This window comes from Adiantum capillus-veneris, chromosome 15, assembly GCF_014529385.1.
Source record: "Adiantum capillus-veneris isolate H3 chromosome 15, ASM1452938v2, whole genome shotgun sequence".
Lineage (NCBI taxonomy): Eukaryota > Viridiplantae > Streptophyta > Polypodiopsida > Polypodiales > Pteridaceae > Adiantum > Adiantum capillus-veneris.
This window is the reverse complement of record NC_140945.1, coordinates 72,557,615-72,574,284: the sequence shown is the minus strand read 5'-3', so window position 1 is coordinate 72,574,284 and position 16,670 is coordinate 72,557,615. Positions and strand designations below refer to the sequence as shown.

At 41.6% G+C, this 16,670-nt stretch overlaps 1 protein-coding gene across 2 annotated transcripts in view; it reads left to right on the top strand.

The window, feature by feature from the left end:
- LOC147440882 (HNH endonuclease) overlaps positions 1-16,670 on the top strand; it is a 76,054-nt gene that overhangs the window by 49,238 nt on the left and 10,146 nt on the right. For both annotated transcript variants that reach the window (XM_086482694.1, XM_086482695.1), the window contains exons 2-5: positions 7,987-8,041; positions 8,147-8,221; positions 8,338-8,429; positions 8,579-8,660. In XM_086482694.1, the coding sequence (XP_086338820.1) occupies positions 7,987-8,041; positions 8,147-8,221; positions 8,338-8,429; positions 8,579-8,660 (304 nt within the window). The remainder of the gene's footprint in view (positions 1-7,986; positions 8,042-8,146; positions 8,222-8,337; positions 8,430-8,578; positions 8,661-16,670) is intronic.

Here is a 16,670-nt window from a genome sequence, read left to right as displayed (position 1 = left end):
ATTTAGAGACAACTAGCAGAATTGCTAGATAAAGGTCACATTTGTCAAGTAAAAGTCCTTTTGGTGCTCCAGTCTTGTTGGTTAAGAAAAAAGATGGTTCGATGCGCTTGTGTATTGACTACCGCGTGTTAAACAAATTAACAATAAAAAACAAATTTCCTCTTCCACGGATTGATGAACTGTTTGACCAACTTTTGGATGCTGAAGTATTTTCGAGGATCAACTTGAAGTCTTGTTATCATCAAATCAGAATCAAAGCAGGTGATGAGTATAAAACGACATTCAAAACAAGGTATGGACATTATGAATTTCTGGTAATACCTTTCGGATTAACCAATGCTCCTGCATCATTTATGACCTTAATGAATGAAATTTTTGGTCCATATCTGGATAAATTTGTCATCATCTACTTGGATAACATTCTGGTTTTCAGCAAAGATATCGTTGAACACAAAGAGCATCTTCGTTTGGTGTCATTGGTATTACGGACTAATGTGCTTTATGTTAACAAGAAAAAGAGTGAGTTTTTCAAGGATCGGATCAAGTATCTTGGTAAGTTGGTCATGTTATATCAGCCGATGGAATAGCAATTGGCCCTCAGAAAATCAAAGTCATTATGGAGTGGCCTCTTCCAACAACAATATGTTCGTGATTAGCAAATTTCTATCATACCAAGGTTTATAAATTTTTGGATATTGCTGCTCCTCTATCAGAGTTGACGAAGTTTGACAAACTTACCTTGTCTTCATAAGCAGAAAAGTCTTTTAATGATCTCAAACATGCCTTAACAACTACTCCAATCATGGCCATTGCGGATCCTACAAAACCATTTCTTGTGATGACAGATGCTTCAGATCGTGCTTCTGGTGGTGTCTTAATGCAGAATGACGGGGTTATTGCATTTGATAGCAAGAAGTTTACTGCTATACAAATCCGTTATCCAGTCTAAGACAAAGAGTTTATAGGCATTGTCCATGCATATCGTACATGGAAACATTACCTTTTGGGAGCTGACTGTGTTGTCAAGACGGATCATCAATCATTGCAGTATATTTTTACACAACCAGTTATGAACCCTCGACAAGGACGTTGGGTGGAATTTTTAGCAAATTTCCACATGGTCATTGAATATGTGCCATGACTTCAGAATTCGGTAGCAGATGCACTTAGTAGAATGCCTCAAGCTACGAATATGGCAATTTCTACAATTACATTTGATATTCCGGATTGTTTTAAGAATGAATACTTGACTGATTGAGATTTTGTTGAAATTTTTCGAGCGCTTCGAACAAACACTCCTACATAGGCAGAAATGAACCCGCGTTGCAGCTTATACAATGCAGGATAATCTGTTGTATTATGAGGAGAGAATTTGTGTACCACATAATTCGCGTTTGCGAAAAATGATTATTCAAGAACATCATGAAGTACCTCATGCTCTCATCCCGGCATCAATAAAACGTACAAACTATTGACAGCTGTTTATTATTGGCCTCAAATGAAGCAAGATGTGGTGAACTTTGTCAAAGCTTGTCACTCTTGCCAAACTATAAAGGCGTCACGACAATTATCACAAGGATTGTTACAGCCTTTACCAATTCCAAATGAATGCTGGGAAAGCATCATCATGGACTTCATCACAACGTTGCTCAAATCTTCCAAAGGCAATAATCAGATATTGGTGATAGTGGATCGATTTTCCAAAATGGCACATTGCATACCTTGCAGATTTATTGCTTCAACACCAGATATTGCTTCATTATTGCAACATATATTTCGAATCCACGGATTACCAAAATCAGTCATTTCAGATCGAGATCCAAAGTTTACAGGACATTTTTGGACCTCCTTATTCAAATCATTGGGAACGAATCTTGTATTCAGTTCAGCTTATTACCCATAGACTGATGGGCAAACTGAACGAGTGAATCAAATATTGAAGGAAATGTTACGACATTATATACAGACTCGACTTAATTCTTGGGAAGATTATTTGCCATCGGTGGAGATTGCTTATAATAACTCCTTTCACTCAGCAATTGGCACGACTCCCTTCAAAGCAGCCTTCGGACATACTCCCTTCGAAGCAGCCTTCGGACATACTCCGTTGATACCTACAAATTTTGTGATACAACATAAGGTTGCTTTGGCAGACCAATTGGTAAATGAAATGCAAGATATTCTTATCCAGATCAAGGACAAGTTGGCACATGCTCGATAGACTTATCAAAAGCAAGCAAATAAACATCGTCGCATACAGAGTTTCAAGAAGGTGACTTGGTGTTACTATATGTTGCTTCGCATCGATATAAGACAACGAAGTCTGTTTTTCCAAAGTTACGGCCAAATATTATGGTCATTCAAGATTTTGAAGAAGTATTCTACAGTCAGTTCAGACTTGAACTTCCACCAGCATGGGGAAAGATTCATCCAACATTTCATATTTCTTGGCTTAAGAAATATATTCCAGGAGATTCAGTTATTCCAGATGACTCATCCTATGTTCCAGAAATAGAGGAAGAACACTTGATTCTAGTTCCAGAACTTATTCTTGATGTTCGTTAGAAAGAGACAAGACGGAAGATTACTACAGAATTCCTAGTCAAGTGGATGGATCTTGATGAAGCAGATTTTACATGGCAAACGGATGAAGAGATGCAACAATACCCTCAGCTTCTACAAGAGTTCTTTGATAAACGAATGTTTATAAGTTAATACACAGGGTTTTATTTTAAATGGGAGGGAATGTCACGATTGTGACATGTTCTTCATGATTGTATTACATATCTTGCTTGGTTCTCTTGCAGATACGAGGATGTACCAGATCAGAGACCCCAATTCTCGAAAGGATGTGCCTCTTCGCCCAAGAGTCGCACCTATTCGGCGAATAGCCATGCCTCTTCGGGGAATGGCTGCACCTCTACGCCGAATGGTCACAACTCTACAGCAGTGGGACACGACTACAGCATAGGGATACGACTATTGGCCTAGGGTCATGTCTTTTGACCTATGGTCACGTCTCTTCATCGTGTCTCTTCAGATTCTATATAAGAACGCCATTGCAACACATTTCAATCAATCAAACACATTCAGTCTCTGAGTCTCTTGTTCTCAAGTTCTGTTCAGAGTTCAGTTTTCATCTAAGTTTAAGTATGAATAAACACACATAATAAGCGCGTTCTTCACAATATCAGCGTTTTGGTGTTGTCTCTCTCTCTCTCTCTCTCTCTCTCTCTCTCACACACACACACACACAACTTGTCCGAGGTGTTTACGGCATCTTGGTTTTGTATGCTTCCAAAGAATTGTGTAGAGTCTATTTAAATATTAGTGGCCACAAGGCACTTATCTTCGTCGATCCCGAAGCCACCGATAATTTCATTCATTTGGAGTTTCTCAAGCAGAGGGACTTTTGAGTATGATCAGTTTGTTGGAGCCATGGAGACCGAGCTAGCCATACGGGGTACCAGTAAAGTTGTAACACTCTTTGGAGCCCTTCTTGTCACCATTCAAGGGGACCACGGTAAGGTAGACTTCCACATCATGACGTTAGTACATTGTGACGCTCTTTTGGGCATGCCTTGGCACGAGAAGAACAATGCTACTATTCGGATCTGGAATAGAACATTTACTTTGAGACAAAATGACAAGCTAATCGTCCTTCAAGTTTGACTAATCCAAACCAACCCTGAATGATTTTAGTTTTGCTTTGTGTATTTATATAATTTTTGAGAATATTGTTTGCAAATTGTTTGAAACAAATTTTTTAGTTTTAAACTTGCCTTGGTGTTGATTGAGTATATTTGATTCTGTTTTAAATTCTGGTTTTGAGAACCTTTGTACGATGCAGGCTACGGTTTGGGTAGTGTCTAGTTGTATTTGGTCCTCTAAACGATGTAGGCTACAATGTGGAAAGCGTCTAGTTGTAACTGGAAACCTTCGAGCGTACAACTAGAAACCTCGGAGTGACGCACACTTGATGCACATTGCGATCTAGGGAGCGTTTTGTTGTACATGGGAACGTTTGGTTGTACATGGGAACCCTCTGAACGATGCAGACTTTGGTCTGGGGAGCGTTTGGTTTTACATGGCTTCTGAATGACCTAGACTTTGGTTTGAGGAGCGTTTTGGTTGTACATGAGAACCCTCTGAACGACGTTAACTTGGGTTTATGAAGCGTTTGGTTGAATCTGGATATTCTATGTTACGTGTTTGCTCACATAAACTCTGTGTTATCTATAAAGCATTTTGTGAAGCTTATAAATCTGGTGGAGGATGAGATTGCGTGGATATGTGATCTTAGTGCATCGAGACACCCCTTTAAACTGGGTGTGACGGCTAACATTGCTATGCTGTAATATCAAGAGCTCCGACGCGGATGAGATGACTGTATGAAAATCTGATTGTGGAATTGTATTGTTGTATTGCATGCTAGAGAATTTGCTGTCTATTATTGGCATGTATGCATAAAGGTAGTGTCGGCTAAAGAATCGGATTGAGTTTTGGAGGTTTAATCGCGGATGATTACTCTTCTTTCAAGAGGGGGATATGTCACAAGTTTGGTGACGTGGCACCCCTAGCTGGTTAGAGCCACTAAAGACTTCCAACTTATGGAGAAACTAGCCGAGAAAGCAAAGGACCTAAAAACTGTTGGCGTGGATGCTTTGCGGATTAGCACGAATCGCGAAAGCTGTTGACGTGGCACTATACGGTCTGCTGCGATTTACAAAACAGCCAGACGGCGCCAAATTTTAGATACTGAAGCTTTGGGCAGCAGAGCTTTTCATAGCATTTGCATTTCAAGGCGAGGGACCTTTAAATATGTGAAGGGGGACTCTCTTAGGCAGGAAGAAAATCATAGGCCTGACTGTTGTACCTTGCTTGTTATAGAGTAAGTTAAAATGTGCACCTACTCGTGGGCATCGATGACGTGAGTAGGGGTGTCATAGCTGTTGTCCAGGCTACGCGTGTTAAAGGTGATAATCTTATTCTTCCTGTTTGGACAAGCAACGAAGTTAAGGTCGCTTATTGTCAAGTTTTTAACATTGTACTGCTTTGGTTATGTTTTGCCTCTTATAGGTAGGTTCGTAGTAGTGTTCATTTCTTAAGAATTCGTTCTTTTAGAACTTGTCGTGTGGAGTCTAATTTCTAGGGATTAAGTCTTTCTGATGTCTTATCCTTCTTAGTTTAAAGTTGGGTACTTATTTCAAGTTTTAGTCAAGTAAGCTTCTTTAACTTACTTTGCTTATGCCTTTTCTAAAAGCATTTTTAAGTGAATAATGGTTTGTTTCATGTAGTTTTGTTTCGTAACAAATAAAATGATTTAGTTTTTCCTTTTTTTGATTTCTTGTGTCCCTTGCTTTTGTATTTTTGTGAGTGTTTATTCTCTCTTATACTTCGTAAATTCAGACTATTTTGACCTTATCAAGGAATATATATTATAATCTTGGATTCCATTGTCACTCAGGCGGAAACTTCTCCTCTAATGGTCGAAGTGTTGAAGCAAAATATTACTTCGTAAATTCAGACTATTTTGACCTTATCAAGGAATATATATTATAATCTTGGATTCCATTGTCACTCAGGCGGAAACTTCTCCTCTAATGGTCTAAGTGTTGAAGCAAAATATAAGAAAGAAGTTTTCGAACGATGCAAGGACATGGGATTTAGCAATATAACCTAAGAGGCTTCATCAAAAGTAGATGTTTACAATGAAGATACTCAAGAATCTTGAAGTTCCAGACAACTCGAAAATTTTGAAGATTCAATGCTTTTCCAAAATACTATCAACATTACAAGTCATAGTTTAGACAGTGGCTCTTGTTTTAAATGGGAGGGAATGTAACGATTTCATGACTATCATCACATTACCTTCTTAGTTCCTAGTTCATCATGGGTGTAGATTCAGAGAATGACTAACCAAAAACCCCTATAGTCGAATGGTCATGGCTCTCCCCCAAAGGCCGTGCCACACCCCTTCGACGACTGGCTCATCCTTTCGCCGATCAGTCGTGCCTCTTCATCAAATGGCCGATTGTTTTGTCAAAGGATAGGTCTATTTGCCGAAAGGAGGTGTCTCTACCTCATGTTACGTAACTAGTCATGTATGTTCGTCTCCTATATAAGGAGACTATTGTAACATAGTTTCATTCAATCAATCAGTTCATCTGAGTTGTTAGTGTTTGAGTCAAGTTTGCTCTTCAACTATTGAGTTTCGAGTCACGTAGCTTTAAGTAATACTAAAACAAAGAATTTGCCCTAGATGCTCTAGGCCACAAGATCCCTAAAAAAAGCAGCCATTTTCAAGCCTCAACCCTCAGGTCTGCTAGCGCTCCATTCAGCCCCATCTCTAGCGTGTTTTTCCCAAGATCATCTTCTCCCTTCGCTTGTGTTTTGCTGCAGCCGGGCCAAGTCTTGCATTGGGGTGTATCATTTGTGTATAAGTTGTTTATGCAAGAAAAAGCTAGTACTACTTTGGTAATGGGGTGGGGGGCCCTTGAGAGGGTTGGTTGCCCCCCCCCCCCCCCCCCTTCTCTCTCTCTCTCTGCCACTGCCACATCTCTTTGACTCTCTCTATGTGATCACCACATTGGCACATTCTGTATAGCAAATCTTCATGTCTCCGCATAGGTCTGCTTATCTTTTTGAGTGATATATCTCTCCATACATCTCTCTACTGATTCTAAGTAGGAGAACATCATTACCACAAAGTCTCATTCACTAATGCAAGCTTAACAACAAAGGACTCTAATTTGTGTGATTGCTTGATTCTACCTCTCTCTCATTTCCGCTGCATTTGATAAGGAGGTCATGATCCATGCAAGTTGAGATTGATTGATTGAGAAGAATGTTACTTTGGAGTTTCTCCAAGCGTCCACCAAAGAAGCCTTTAGCTTGGTTGGGAGCTCAAGGCTTTTCTAAGCGGCTTGGTGTTGACTATTTTGAGCAAGAGAAAATGCCATCGGCAAGCAACAAAATTCATGAGAGAGAGTACAAATTACCTCTCAAAAATCTGGCCTTGGGACTTGAAGCTTAAAAAACTACCCAAAAGTTGAGACATCTGTGTTTATTTCAGCTTCATAGTAGTGTTCTCAACTGGTGGATGTGGCCTAGTGGAGTAGGAGAGTGCAAGGTGGTCATGACGGAAGTGGGATTTAGAGATGTTGTGTTTTCCTTCCAATTAAGTAGAATTTGGAGCTGCAATTGTAGCCATTCACATGTGCTTGGCATATATTAACTGTATTTGCTTTTAGGCAAGGATGAGGATGCAAACGAATTGCAAGTTTATATGAGCACCCCACACATTTGCAAAAGCTGTTTTTTTGGCTGCCCCTTCTTCAGTTCAAGTGCTTCCAATTTATTGTGATCTTTGTTTACTAATGTTCTCTGGTGCTCATCTTACTTAACGTTGGTTTTTCACTATGGACAGAGACAGTTTCACATAGTGTTTTGGTATTGGTATCTTTGTTTACTAATGTTCTCTGGTGCTTATCTTACTTAATGTTGGTTTTTCACTATGGACAGAGACAGTTTCACATAGTGTTTTGGTATCGATACTCTTTTCTTGCGCCTACTAAGTCATAAAAACTTTTTGCATGGCTATTTCATGCATATGCTCAGAGCTTTATGCCTACATTGAGTATCCATAGTTTGTTGTGGTTTTGTCTTTTGGTACATAGTATTTGTCACTGGTTTGAGTGTAGAAGAGAATGCTCAAGAAGTGGGGAAGTTTTTTTGCGTGGATGATTTCAAATTTTCTTGTGTTGAGATGGTTTTTATTGCTTCACTAAGTTTTCAAGGTTGTTTTCATTGATGTTGCTTGTTTATCTCCAAAAGGTCTCCACTAAATGTCGTTTCTATAGCCTGTATGCGTCCGCTTGTTTGGCATAATGTCATTGTGGCTATTTGCTGCAATCAAAGGTTTGTGGCTTATGATGCACTTTGTCACTTTTGGAAATTAATTTCTAGCCTCATTGTGAAGCACAGACCCATAAATGTTGTATGCTGGAGGCGAGCTCTTTGCTTGGAAGTACTTGAAAAGGTTAGCAGCTTGAAGTGTTAGTACTTTTTGTGAGAAGATTGTGCTTGCTGAATTAACTGTTTGCAGAAGTCTGTAGCTACTGAGTTATCGTGTCTTTTGTTGCAGGCTGATGTGCTTGAATATTATGACGAAGTTATCAGTTCGCCAAGCAAACCTTTTGCCATTCCTGCTGTTTTACGTGTGAGTGTGTCTTATCTTACTTGTCTGCTGCTTCGTTCAGCTCTGTAATTTAAAAGCTGACCGCACCTTGTAAGGGCTTTTTATGAGTTATTCTTTTCTATTGGTGCATCTTTTAGATCACTGACTATCTACACAAACCGGTACATTCCAAGGTGAAGTTAACTCTGAACCGGAAGAACATTTTTTTACGAGACAGGTTTAGATGCCAGTAAGCCAATAACTTTCTTTCCTCATTGTTCCTATTAAGGATTGCATGCCTGTCTTTAGCTACTCCTGCAGTTGGTGCAACTGTGGGTAAATTGTTCCAGGAGTGCACTTCTGCCCTGTGATTTTACTTTGAGTCGACTTTTTCTGCAGGTACTGTGGCACTCGTGAAAATCTGACGTTAGACCATGTGATTCCTCTTTCTCGTGGAGGAGAGTGGACTTGGCAGAATCTTGTAAGAATTATTGCACTTGAGATGTCTGGGTTAAAAAGCTTTTTGTATTTTGTCTTCCCTCTACTACCCTGAATGCTCCCTCTTTTTTTTCCTGTAATGGTTGAACTTTTAATCAATAGAAGATGATTACAAGAGGACAGACATAAGGCCTATCTAAAAGACGCGTACAAAGGGACTCATAAGCCTCGACATCTATGGAGAGAGGGAAAGCAGACAACCATGGAAGGGCTCGCTCGTTGACAGTATCTTGACTATCGAGCAGAGACAAAGCAACAGACCACAAATGTGAGCAATATCGCCTCATATTTCGAAGTAAGAGCTAAAAAATGAAGCCTTTCTGCATAAGTAGTTATGCCAAAGGCCCTGTGAGTTGAAAACAACAAAAACCACCTCCTTCTCCCTCTGATATGATCGGATTGGCTCACGACCAGAAACTCTGACTCAGTTGACTAATACGAAGTGGTATTTGTTATGGAATCCCACAGAGTAATTACTGGCATGAGGGTTTCGCATCCACAGCATTAGTCTTTCTTTTGAGTTGGAATAATGATTTTCTTTCAAGAATCCAAGATTGCAGAGTTCTTGTAAAACTAGGGCCCAAACGAATGTCTGGGCGAGGAAGGTTCGTAATATGGAAGTTAACAAGACCTGAATAACCTTGAACCTTGATTGACTTGGTACCTTATGGAGGAAGCTAGATACATGCGTATCATAGACTGAAGTTGCTAGATACTTTTGAAGATTCACAATGCTTTTCATTTGAGTCATTACGATCTTTCAAGGGGGAAGTGCCAGAGGAGAGAGAGCTAAGAGGAGCAACTGGAGGTAGAAGAAACTGATTAGATTCTTTTACTTGAACATGTCCTAGCACACAAGGAAAGGAAAGTGAAGCGTAAGCTGGTCCGGAAATACTTGGTCTAGTTGAGGTGAAAGGAAAGTGGAGGGTAAGCTGGCCTGGAAACACTTGGTCTAGTTGAGGAACTAACCTATTCTTGATGCAAAGTGGACGTGGAGGACTTGACAAATACTCCTTGAACCTTGGGCTTTTGGTTTAATTGCAACTTTTCCAAAAGTGCACGTCGATTAGCACGTTGAATTTGGTGCAGTGCATATTGCACAAGAGAGTAGCCACTCCACTTCTTTGTCATAGATTGCCAAGAATGAGGTAGAATCAACCAATTGGTCTTCGACATTTTGGGGGTGGACTTTATACGAGATGTACATAGATTGTTTACCATGATATGTCAATGCTATGGTTGGAATATCTCAAAACTAGTTTATTTATGGACTCTTGCAAATGTGTGTGTATTTGAGTATGTGTGAGGTGAAATATCTGCAGCATGCTATCTCCGTTTGCACGTGAGGTGATCTGAATCTTGAAATGACAAGATTTAGTACATCAAGACATCCGCTAGAGATCAATGAGATTTGGATGTAATGGCTAAATAAGTCATAATGATCACGATTCGTGTCAAATAAGTATCACTTGTATGAGTAATGGATCAGGTGAAGGTAGGCTTATGAAGCCTGGGAAGGAAATAGATTGGACAAGGTTTGCCCGGTCTTGCAAGAGGAGCTAGGATGAAATCCATTTCTCGAGGGGTCTAAACCCTAAGAAGTAGAAGTTCTTCCCACCAACTTATGGGACCTTGTCCGATGGGGCCCAAGCGACCTAAAAATAAAGCAAGAGCAATACACACACAAAACAATCTCTGGCGTAGAAAGTGATGACGTGGCAGCTGCACGGACAGTCCACAAAACGCGTCGACATGCTGACGTGGCAATTATACGGATTTTCGCACTGCTGGTGGCAGCTTTTGGACCAATTGCTTTTGAGTTTGAAGCTTTTTATGTAACTGCTTTTCATAGGCCAAGGGCCTTTAAATTTGTGCCATGGGCTCATTCTCTGGTACGCTACTGGGTGAAGGTGCAGAGCGTGGAGTCCGGCTCGTATTGAGTTGAAGCAATATAAAGAAATACTGAAAGGGGCGCCAAGATTTGGGGCCAGTGCTCTCTTGGGTCTGTTCGTCTCCATTGGCATGTGGTGCTTGTTCCCGTGTTAGTGGTATCAGAGCTTCAGGGGTGTGCTTTTCTAAAAGCATACCGGTCCTACCAAAGAGCAGACAAAGCAAGGTGGTGTTTCTGAAGCTCAGTGGAAATTTTATTCAAGAATCTTCGTGGCCCTACCCTAGAGCGGACAGAGCAAAGTGGCGTTTCCGAAGCTCAATGGAAATTTTATTCAAGAATCTTCATGGCCCGACCGTTGACTTATTAGTTACTCCACCCTTACTTCATCCCGCATCGGGCGCGCTCCCGTCTTCATTGCTCCGTCTAACAAGGCATAAGCCATAAAGATCACTTGCAAGAGAAGGATCAAAGATATTTCAAGCTGTTGTTTTTTCTCAGAGGCAGTGCCATGTAGTGGTGGATGTCTATAGCTACCAAGCCGCACACTCCAAGGACTTGGCTAGCTTTCAAGAAAATTTTTGCCCGAAGTTACATGCTTTCTGACATCTTTCTTCGGAGTGCAGCCTCTTGTAGAGTGGGATATCCTGAAACGCTTGCCACAGAAACCCTAGCAGATTAAAACTTTAAATTTCTCGACATCTCTCAATAGGTGTCTCTTCTCAAACTGATAACCTTGGAGGTCTAGTTTGATTGGTATATCTAGGGGCTACCATCACCGCCACAGGAACATTGTTTGTCGAGGCTTGTTTCGACTATTCAAGAGCTTATGGACCATGTGTAACACTCCAAGTCGAGAATCTACCGCGATACCGCCAATAATCACTTCAAACAGTTCACAGTTCACAATTCATTCGACACTGGCCCGGCGGAGTTCTGTGCCTAGATATTGGCCCCAGAGACTGGCGCCCCTTTCGGTATTTCTTTATGTATTAATATGTGTTCAAAGTACAAGAGTACGGGCAGGCGCTCATACTCAGACTCTGCGTCTAGATGCTTTGAGTTGTGAGAGGCCTACCTGCTTATTTAAAGAATACAAGGGATGCTAAAAATAGAGCCCAAAAGCTGAAAAATAAAAAGCATTAAAAGCTTTGAAAAATAAAGCAAAGGCTCTTTCTCTCTCAAGCTCTCTTGAGCCCCAAAATAAAGCAAAAAGGCTTTCGCTCTCTCAATTCTTGCGTAGAAAAAGCAAGCTGTTCTGCGTAGCTGAAAAATTGCCCCAAAGTGCTGCCACGTCAGCAATACGGACGCCCGCATTTTGTGTTAGATTTTACGGAATGCCACGTCAGCAACAGGTTTCCTGGTTTCGCAGATCTGCAGTGCCACGTCAGGAGGAGCATTTCCGGGAGTCCTTGTTTGGGGCTGCCCATGCGGGGAATGTCCATGCTTGTAGCCACGTCACCATTTTGTGACATACCCCCCTCTTGAAAGCACTGTAATTTCCCTCGATTACGCCTGCAAAACAGAAAGAAGCTATAAACTGCCTTAGCAGGCACTGACTGTTAGTACCGACGCACTAGGAACACACATCTAGCACATGTACCAATCGACAGCCACATCACACGACATCACATGACAAATCACATTCAACATTCATTCGAATCTTAGACTATGATTTATCGGCAATGCAGTTAGCAATCGCATCTAGATCCACTCAGGACCTCATAGATGCCCAATCAAATAAATGTGCAATGGCACCAACAATCCCTACCCTACGCTACGATTAAAGTTGAGTTGCTACAAGTAAAGAAACCCGATTGACTAACCCCTATTGCAACCATGTCTATTCGAGATCATTCATACCAAAATGCTGCAGTCATTTTGTCTATCAGTTCCTGCACTTAAAAACAAGTCAAGAACAAATCAGTTTCATATTTCGGAATTTCATTTCATAAAGTCACACAACAGAATACTGTCATCTCTCAGTATCCTTGAAGCTCAAAGAGACATCAGTGGCTCTAGTATTCTAAAAATCAAGGCATCTGTTGACAAAGGAACGGAGTAACTCCTCTCTTGTGCAACCCAATGCAGCAGATCTCTGGCCAAGCTGAATTGGGGGTTTCATTTGGAGTAGACTATGCTAAACCAAAAGCTTTAAGGTAAAGTTTCACAATCTGAGGAGTATCTGCTAGGTCCTTCTCCTCCATCCACTTCGCATCCAATGCAGGATAGTTCTTGAATTTAACCAAGAACTGCCTTCTTACTTTACCCTTATTCTTTCTGTCCTTATGTGCCAAAATCTGTTCAGGAACAAGGATCTCCTCGTTTTCTTCCACTTCGGGTTGCTCATCGGGCTCCGCATCTTCAGGCACATCACCTTTAAAAGGTTTCATGAGACTCACATGAAATGCATTGTGAATCCTCCAAGTGTCAGGCAGTTTCAGTCGGAAGGAGACATCATTGATCTTCTTGGAGATCTAGAAAGGTCCGTAGTATCTCATACTAAGCTTTGGAAAAAGGCTCTCCTTTCCCTTCTTCTTTCTCAGGCGTGCCTTCTCAAAACCTAAGAGCACCCAATCATCCTCCTTCAATTTCAAATCGCGACGATGGCGATCTGCTTCCTTTTTTTTGTCTTTCCTGAGATTTCTGCAAAGCCTCGCGGACCTTGGCAAAAGCCTTGTCTAAGTCGCGCGTGTACACATCAGCTTCAAAAATCTTATCTTTCATGCTTAGGAAGGGTGGAACCTTCACGGCACCTTCAATAATCTCAAATGGCGCCTTCCTCGTCGAAGAGTGTATCTTGTTATTGTAGGCAAATCCCACCAAAGGTAGATACTTTTCCCATTGAGTCTTTTGATCGAGATATAAGACTTCAATAAATCTAAAACCACTGAATTGGCAATCTCAGATTGCCTGTTAGTCTCTGCGGGTGGAAAGATGACGAGAACTGCAACCGCGTGCCAATGTTCTCCCAAATTGCCTTCCAAAACAAACTCGTAAATCTGGAGTCCCTGTCGGAGACAATCGTCCCTTGCATGCCATGTAATCTGAAAATCTGGGCCACAAACAGTCTCGCTAAGTGATCAGGCTTGATTGTTTTCTTCACTGGAATGAAATGAACCTGCTTGCTAAATCTGTCAATAAAAGTCCATATACCATTGTGACCACTCTGTGTTCTCGAGAGATAAAAAATGAAATTTATTGCAATACTTTCCTAGGGGCGGGTGGGTATGGGCAAAGGTTGTAACAATCCCTGTGCTTTATGCCTGTCAAACTTGACCTTCTAGCATACCAAGCACCTGCGCACAAATTCGTCCACATCCTTCTTGAGTCTCGGCCAAAAGAAATATCTCTCTACCCCTTTCATGGTGGTAGCAATGCCGCGGTGACCCGTAAAAGGTGGACAGTGGCATTCGGTCATAACCTTTTCCCTTAACGGTTGTGTAACGCACACCATGGTTTTCCTCATCAAGTAGCCATCCCGAATGGAATATCCCGCTATTGTCTCCCCATCCCGTATCCGTGTGAAAACGTCTGCAAAATCTATATATGTGGCATATTGGTCGACCATATCCTCGAAGCTCCTATGATGTATCGCGGAAATAGCTAGAACCAACGGCTTCCGAGACAAAGCATCGGCCACCAAATTCTTCTGTCCCTGAACATGGACACTCTGGAAGTGAAACTGTGACAAGATGTTCGCCCACCGCATCTACTTTTCCGATAGCTGCTTCTGTCACAAGGAGTGTAAACTCTGATGGTTTGCAAAGACAACAAAATCCGCTCCGAGTAGGTAATGCCACCTCCGAGTAAGAGCATGGATAACCGCCAAAAGCTCTTTCCCATAAATCTCTGCTGTCAATTCCGGCCTTGAGAACAATCGGCTCTCGTAAGCAATGACATGGCCTTCTTGTATTAAGACCGCACCCAGACTACGACCACAAGCATCACAATATACTTCAAATGGCTTTTGCAAGTCCGACAAAGTCAAAACTGGTCCTGTAGTCAATTTCTCTTTCAAAGTCTGAAAGGCAGTCACCTCTGTGGATCCCCATGAGAAAGGGACTCCTTTCTGTGTCAAGATATGCAAAGGGGAAGCAATCTCTGCAAACTTTCTAATGAACCGCCTATAGTATGAACACAATTCCAAGAGGCTTCTAACTTCATGGACATTCTTCAAATCAAGATAATTACGGATAGTCTCTATCTTGGCGGTATCGATTTGCACTCCTGTTGCTGACACAATGTGTCCCAAAAAGTGTATCTCTGGTAGGAAAAATTCACTTTTCTACGCATTAGTCACTAACCTGTGATCTCGTAATGCCTGAAAGACCTGAAGCAAATGATCTCTATGTTCTGCCTCATTCTGGGAGAAAACAATGATATCGTCACAAAAAGTGCCAACAAATAGCCTGTACTCTCGAAAAATCCTGTCCATCATCTGGTTAAATGTCGTCGGAGCATTGGTTAGGCCAAAAGGCATCACCAAAAACTCAAATAACCCAAAAGTTGTCCGAAAAGCTGTCTTGTAGACATCTACCGGCGCGATTCGGATCTGATGATGTACACCTTTCAAGTCGATCCTGCTAAAGCACGAGGATCCTTGAAATCGGTCAAGTATATCATCGATTCTAGGAATCGGAAATCTTGATGGTGATTTTGTTGAGAGCTCTATAATCGATGCACATTCTCCAAGATCCGTCTTTCTCACCACCAACAACACTAGAGAGCAATACGATGAAGTACTAGGTTGGACAAGACCCTTTTCGAAGAGGTCTTTCACTTGGTTCATAATCTCTTCGTTCTGGGCTCGGCTCACATGGTATCAGGTATCAGATCAATGGTATGATCTTCAGGACGAGCGAGTGGTAACTCGCCTGGCAGCTTGGGTCGTGCATCCTTCTTTTCTGGGTTGCTCTTCCTCTTTCTACTTTCATTTGTCGAAGTCTGTTCGGCTCTTTGTGTCATGATCTCATCGGTGGGGTAGGTCAAACTGCCTGAGTGAATGGCAAAACCCCGTTTCGCATGACTCATCAACTCCTAAATGGAAGCTGACTTTTGTTCCAAGTAGTGATCTCGGATCTCTGTAGGTAGTCCCAAGGTAACCGCTCAATCTGTTCCTTGAACGAGATCTTCTTAAATGAAGAGGCGGGTAGAAAAGAGCTCTAGAATCTCTCGCAATAAGCGTCCACTGTATCCTTCTTGGTCATCCGAAGATGATTCCAAGCAGTGCGTATATCGCGTTCATACTCTCGATCAGCCAAGGAGAAATAAAAAGCCTCTTGAATTTCAGCCATTTAACTGGCGCAGTCTTGTTTAATAGAAGTGTGGACCACGAAGTTCGAGCATTCTCCTTAAAATTAGAGGCAGCTCTCCGAATCTTGGAGTGCTCTGAGTAACGCCCTCCCGCGAAAGCGATGTCAAACTGTTGTACAAAAGACAAAGCCTTCGAAGCATCTCTATAACCAAAAACGTGTCAAATTTAATTGACTGTCCACCTTCCTTAAACTCTCGGACTTTCTTGCTTATGTCTTCCAGAAAGTCATACTAGTTGGCTTTGTAAAAATTCTTCTTCTTTGCATAATTGTTGTTGTCATCAGAGTCCGAACTGTCTATAGACGAGTCCTTGTAGAACTGTCAATCACGGGGCGAGATTTAGGCTTTTTTGCTTCGCTTTTTGCCTTTTCTGTCTTCTTCGCTCGAGCCAGATGAGCTAGAAGAACTATCAGAAGAAGAAGAAGAAGAAGAACTGGGTACTCCTTCAAATCGAACACGCTTCTTCTGCTTTCTTGCCTTTTCAAATGTCGACTGACGACCCAAATAACCCGGGAAGTCAGTGCCTTCCTTCTGCTTTTTGTCGTGCTTTTTAACTTTGTTTTGCGCGTCAAAAAGCTGAGTAATTCGTGCATCAACCACCTCTTCTAATGCTTTCTCTATATACTTCTTGGGAGTAGGAGGTTTCTTGGGAGCGGGTTTTCGGGGTGGTTTTGTGGTCGTCTGGCACTGCGTGTGCACCTCCTTGAAAGAAGTCTTGCTCATATATTTTACCAATTTCGAATCCTTGGCAAAATTGAGCATCATCTTTATTGCAGCGCCGATCAATGG